The 5,686-nt window shown below is 56.0% G+C and overlaps 2 protein-coding genes across 2 annotated transcripts in view; one reads left to right on the top strand and one right to left on the bottom strand.

Moving 5' to 3' along the window:
- Nucleotides 1-1,677: 1,677 nt before the first annotated feature.
- On the bottom strand, nt 1,678-3,162 carry LOC130575126 (uncharacterized). Its single transcript, XM_057368806.1, has one exon. The coding sequence runs from the start codon at nt 3,160-3,162 to the stop codon at nt 1,678-1,680; it is 1,485 nt and encodes a 494-aa protein (XP_057224789.1).
- A 1,125-nt stretch (nt 3,163-4,287) lies between these two features.
- Nucleotides 4,288-5,686, top strand: part of PRKCA (protein kinase C alpha) — a 123,073-nt gene continuing 121,674 nt past the window's right edge. The window contains exon 1 of the mRNA XM_057368882.1: nt 4,288-4,526. Coding sequence (XP_057224865.1) covers nt 4,354-4,526 — 173 coding nt within the window. The 5' untranslated portion in view covers nt 4,288-4,353. The remainder of the gene's footprint in view (nt 4,527-5,686) is intronic.

Genomic DNA, 5,686 nt, shown 5'->3' with positions numbered 1-5,686 from the left:
GGTCCTAGTGACAGCCTGATATTGGAGGTAAATATAATAAAAGCCCTGTGTATGCAATAATATAAATATATAATAGAAAAAAAGTAATAAAAATAGATAATAAATAAATAAATATATATATATATATATATATATATATAAAATAAAATAAAATATAATAAAAGTTAGGTATCCAAACCCAGTGAAAGGAGTTCACTGTGTGTTAAATAAGTAAGGCAGGGTTGTGTTTTAAAGGTTTTCCTGGCTGTCTGGGCACAAATAATGGAGGTTTTCTTTGCCTAAGTTGCCTGCTCACGATGTACAAATAATTACCAGGTTTGGGGTGAAATAGTTGCTTTGCAGACAGAGAGTGAAGTGATCCTGATGCGATCCTGTGCGGTTGGAGTGATTCTGTTTGGCTTTTTCCTGGGACACTCAACAATGTTTCAGTGAATGGATCTGCCCCAGAGRCACAGGCAGGAAAGAAACTGGAATCCAAAATGATTCAGCAGGTTTGTGAGATTTTAAGGAATAATTAAATACGCAGATTTCCCCAAACCTGATCTAATCCGAGCTGTGTCCAGTTCAGACTCCCCAGTTTTGGTGGCCATGTTTGTGACACAGCACAAAAGGAATGGAAATAAACAYGTTTCATGATTCTTGATAGAACCCTTAATGAGAGTACAAAATGTTTCTTGGTGCTCCTCATGCTTTGGCATAAGTTGATTAAAGCAAGAAAAATCTATTCCCCCTGAAGAAAAGGAAGAGGTTTGAAACATGTGCAGAATAGGTGGAGACCAAATTAAAAATCTTTATATTTCATTGAATTTCAGATCAAATTTGGAAGTAGTTGCTCAGAGAATAAAACCCATGAAGCGAGGGCATATGGCAACAGTTTCTAGGGCATCTGGTGTGATTCTCTAAGTTTAGAAAAAAGCGGGGCCGTCCCTGTCATTGGTTATTTGGTGAAATGCCACGGACATTCCAGTTCTGCCAGGCTGCACCCAGAAACTGAGGCTTTTAAATTAAGTGTAACATAGCATGTAGCAAGTTATTTCTGTTCTGTGCTAAGAGTGTCCATGTGCACTTTTCCCATCAGCAAATAAATCTTAATTCRAGTTAATTAGCTGGCTTCCATTCTTGTGAAATAAAACACATTACATGTGCTTACACAGACAGACTTACAAGTACATAGATATATTGRGGTGGAAGTTTTAATACACATTTATTTCCCATATGTGTAAATTTGCAGCTACGGGAATAACATTTATTAAAAACAATATGATTAATACTTGGGCGTCTTATTGAATGAATGTATTGGGATTTTATGTTGACATGATTTATGTGGTGTTTTTCTGAGCGTGTGAAGATGTGAATTGATATGAGAGGATGCCATGGGCAGATGTTTCTGTACCYGGGGATTTGTGAACATTTTGTGTGCAATGTGAGTAAATGAAAATGAGCAGGTCTATTATTTTAGGAATAATCGATGACACTGATGACATAAAACCCTGGTAAAAGTCTGTTGTGTACGTGTTGGATGCCCTAATTAGTGGAAGAGGCTTGAGTGTTTCTTGCACTTTTTATTGAGGATATTTGTGTTGAAATATTGAAATACTGAAGGGTATTTCTATAGGCACATAAAGATACCCTGCAGAGTGCAGGGGGGCAGGGCATCCTGTGGGTCCTGTGTGATGCTCACTCGCTCAGGGTGGCCTCACACGCCTGTGACTGGGGCTGTGAGCGGCAGGAAGGGGAAAGGTGCSTGGAGGAGGGCACACGGCTGCGCCTTTCTTTGTTGTGGTGGAGGAACAACGATTCTGGGGCTGGGCGCAGGAAGAGCGTGGGGCAGGGGCGGCCGAGAGCAGCGGGGAGAGGGTTCCCCGGGCTCTGGGACGCAGTGGTGGCTGATTTTGGGACATGGTGGTGGCTGTGTTTGGGACACATTGGTGGCTGTGCTTGGCACACGGTGGTGGCTGTGTTTGGCACACGGTGGTGGCTGTTTTTGGGACACAGTGGTGGCTGTGTTTGGCACACGGTGGTGGTCGTGTTTGGCACACGGTGGTGGCTGTGTGGGCACACGATGGTGGCTGTTTGACACACGGTGCTGTCTGTGCCCTGTGACACGGTGGTGGCTGTGTTTGTGACACGGTGGTGGCTGTGCTCTGGCACATGGTGGTGGCCGTGTTTGGCACACGGTGGTGGCTGTGCTTTGCACACGGTGGTGGCCGTGTTTGGCACATGGTGGTGGCTGTGTTTGGCACACGGTGGTGGCTGTGCAGGCACACGGAGGTGGCTCTGTGGGCACACGGTGGTGGCTGTGTTTGTGACACAGTGGTGGCCGTGTTTGGCACACGGTGGTGGCCGTGTTTGGCACATGGTGGTGGCTCTGCGGGCACACGGTAGTGGCCGTGCTGATCCAGGTGAAGGGAGGCAGCGATGGAAGCAGGGATGGAGGGTCACCGTCCTGCTGCTGCCGGACCGGGGTGACAGGAGCTGGCCGGAGGGAAGGTNGTGTTTGGCACACGGTGGTGGCTGTGTGGGCACACGATGGTGGCCGTGTTTGGCACACGGTGGTGGCTGTGTTTGGCACACGGTGGTGGCTGTGCCCTGGCACACTGTGGTGGCTGTGTTTGGCACATGGTGGTGGCTGTGCTCTGGCACACGGTGGTGGCCGTGTTTGGCACACGGTGGTGGCCGTGTTTGGCACATGGTGGTGGCTGTGCTCTGGCACACGGTGGTGGCCGTGTTTGGCACACGGTGGTGGCTGTGTTTGGCACACGGTGGTGGCCGTGTTTGGCACACGGTGGTGGCTGTGCTCTGGCACACGGTGGTGGCCGTGTTTGGCACACGGTGGTGGCTGTGCAGGCACACGGAGGTGGCTCTGCGGGCACACGGTGGTGGCTGTGTTTGGCACACGGAGGTGGCTCTGTGGGCACACGGTGGTGGCTGTGTTTGGCACACGGTGGTGGCTGTGTTTGGCACACGGTGGTGGTTCTGCGGACACACAGTGGTGGCTGTGTTTGTGACACAGTGGTGGCCGTGTTTGGCACACGGTGGTGGCCGTGCTGGTCCAGGTGAAGGGAGGCAGCGATGGAAGCAGGGATGGAGGGTCACCGTCCTGCTGCTGCCGGACCGGGGTGACAGGAGCTGGCCGGAGGGAAGGTGTGGGTGTGTTTCCATGGTTCACACTGGGGGGATACCGCGTGTGTGTGTGTGTGAGTGTGAGTGTGAGGGAAGCCTGTGCAGGCGGATGTGCGAGAGAAAGAGAGGAACCGGTGTGTGCGCGGTGAAAGCGGTGCGGTTTGGGAGAGCTGATGTGCGTGAGTGACAGGAACCGGGGTGTGCGGGGAGAGCCGGTGCGTGTGTGTGTGTGAGAGAGAGAGAGAGAGAAAACAGAGAATACCCCTCTGTGTGTGTGTGTGAGAGAGAGAGAGAGAGAACAGAGAATACCCCTCTGTGTGTGTGTGTGAGAGAGAGAGAGAGAGAACAGAGAATACCCCTCTGTGTGTGTGCGTGTGTGAGAGAGAACACCTGGTGTCTGTGTGTGTGTGTGTGTGAGAGAGAGAGAGAGAACAACCGGCGTGTGTGAGAGCCGGTGTGTGTGTGTGTGTGTAAGGGAGCCCCCGCTGTATGTGTTTGTGCGTGTAAGGGATCCCCCGGTGTGTGCGTGTCTCTTGTGTGTGTAAGGAACCCCCCGATGTGTCTGTGCGTGTCTCTGTGTGTGTAAGGGATCCCCCAGTGCGTGTGTGTCAGGGAGCCCCCGGTGTGTCTGTGCGTGTCTCTGTGTGTATAAGGGACACCCTGCTGCGTCCGTGTCTCTGTGTGTGTAAGGGATCCCCCGGTCTGTGCCTGTCTCTGTGTGTGTAAGGGACACCCCGCTGTGTGTGTGTAAGGGATCCCCCCGGTCTGTGCGTATCTCTGTGTGTGTAAGGGATCCCCCGGTCTGTGCGTGTCTCTGTGTGTGTAAGGGACACCCCGGTGTGTGTATAAGGGATCCCCCGGTGTGTGTGTAAGGGATCCCCCGGTCTGTGCGTGTCTCTGTGTGCATAAGGGATCCCCCGGTGTCTCTCCGCGTGTCTCGGTGTGTCACGGAGCCCCGAGCCCGCCGCAGCGCTGACGAGAACCAGCAGGTGCTGCCGCACCGCCGCGCTCCCCCGGCGCTCCCCGGCCCCGCCCCGGCCGGGGGCTCTCTCGCTCAGCCGCGGGCGGAGCAGCCGCCGAGAGGGCCCGGGATCCTCCTCCGCTCCGACGTCAGGCTGGGAGCGGGAGGCAGCGCCCAGCGCCGCCGTTGCCAGAGACTCGGCGGCGGCCGGACGGGGCGGACGGCGGGGCGGCGACTCCCGGAGCGGCGGGGGGTGGGGAGGAGGCGCTATGGCCGACGTGTTCCCGGGCTCCGAGCCCGGCGCCGACCCGGAGGCGGCGCGGCGCTTCGCTCGCAAGGGCGCCCTGAGGCAGAAGAACGTGCACGAGGTGAAGGAGCACAAATTCATCGCGCGCTTCTTCAAGCAGCCCACCTTCTGCAGCCACTGCACCGACTTCATCTGGTGAGAGCCCTGGGGCGCGCGTTCCCCCCTCGCCCGGGCCCGCTCCGCTCCGCCGCGGGGGATTCCCGGCTCCGGTGAGCCGCCGGCCCTGCCCTGCCCTGCTCTGCCCTGCTTTCCATTCCCCGCAGATCTCCGCGGGGTTGGCCAGGTGACCCCGCCGGGGTGACCCCCAGTGTCACCCCGCTGCCCCGGCGCTGTCGCATCCCCTCCCGGCGGGCTCTCGGGGGGCTCCGGGAAGGGAGATCCCCCAAACAGCGGGGTCCGGAGAACCGCGCAGGGGCTATCGCTTCCCGCACGCTCCAGAGCTGGGTTTGCTCACCCCTCGTCCCCGCGTTCCAGGCACAGGGACGGAGGGTGCCCGTGTCACAGCGGGGACACGCTGGGTGCCCAAAGTTGGCTCACGCAGCTCTGAGCCCCGCTCGGTGTGTGCCCCGCTCCCTCCGCAGCCCAGGGCGGGCAGCGAGGCCGGCCAGGCACCGTGACACCGCCGCGCCGAGGAAAGGGAGGGGTGCTTTTTGTGAGAGAAGCGTTCCTGCTCGAGAGGGCAGGAAAACTCCCTACCGAMACCCTCCTTACTGAGCTGGCAGGGAAAAATACACCCAAGGTTTGGTGCCGTGCCGGGGCAGGGCGGCAGCTCCGCGCAGGCCGGGCCGCTCTGTGCTCGTTCCGCGCTGGTTCAGCGCTCGTTCAGCGCTCGTTCCTCGCTTTTTCCGCGCTTGTTCTCCCTCGTTCCGCGCCCCGTGCAGGAGCCGGAGGAGCCTCGGGGTTCTGAACCTGCAGGAGCCGTGCAGCACAAACAGATCGGGGCTGTTCCTTCACCTGGCCCCAACCCGGCTCCGCTGCTCACGTTTGCTCTGCAGCTCTGCAAAGGAGAGCTGTGATTGATTCTGGCCGAAGTTGGGAGAGGTCAGGATGGGTCTGCACGCAGCTGGCGCCGTGTCCGTGGCACGCTTCTTGCTCTTTTTATGAGTGTTTATGTGTCTGGACTCGGACCTTTTCCTTCCTCCGTCAGTTTTCCTCTGTTCCCATGCTGAAGCGGAGACTGTGCTTGTGCCAGAAATGACTGAAATATATTTGCAGAGTAAGGAGAGAAAGTTGAGATTTGTAGACTGCAGAAGAAACAAGCCAACTTTCTGAGTTCGCATTTTCTTCTCTTTTTA

This window comes from Malurus melanocephalus, unplaced genomic scaffold (assembly GCF_030028575.1).
Source record: "Malurus melanocephalus ecotype Western Australia unplaced genomic scaffold, MMel_1.1 scaffold_98, whole genome shotgun sequence".
NCBI lineage: Eukaryota > Metazoa > Chordata > Aves > Passeriformes > Maluridae > Malurus > Malurus melanocephalus.
Note: the sequence above shows the minus strand (reverse complement) of the source record. Positions and strands in the feature narration are given on the sequence as shown.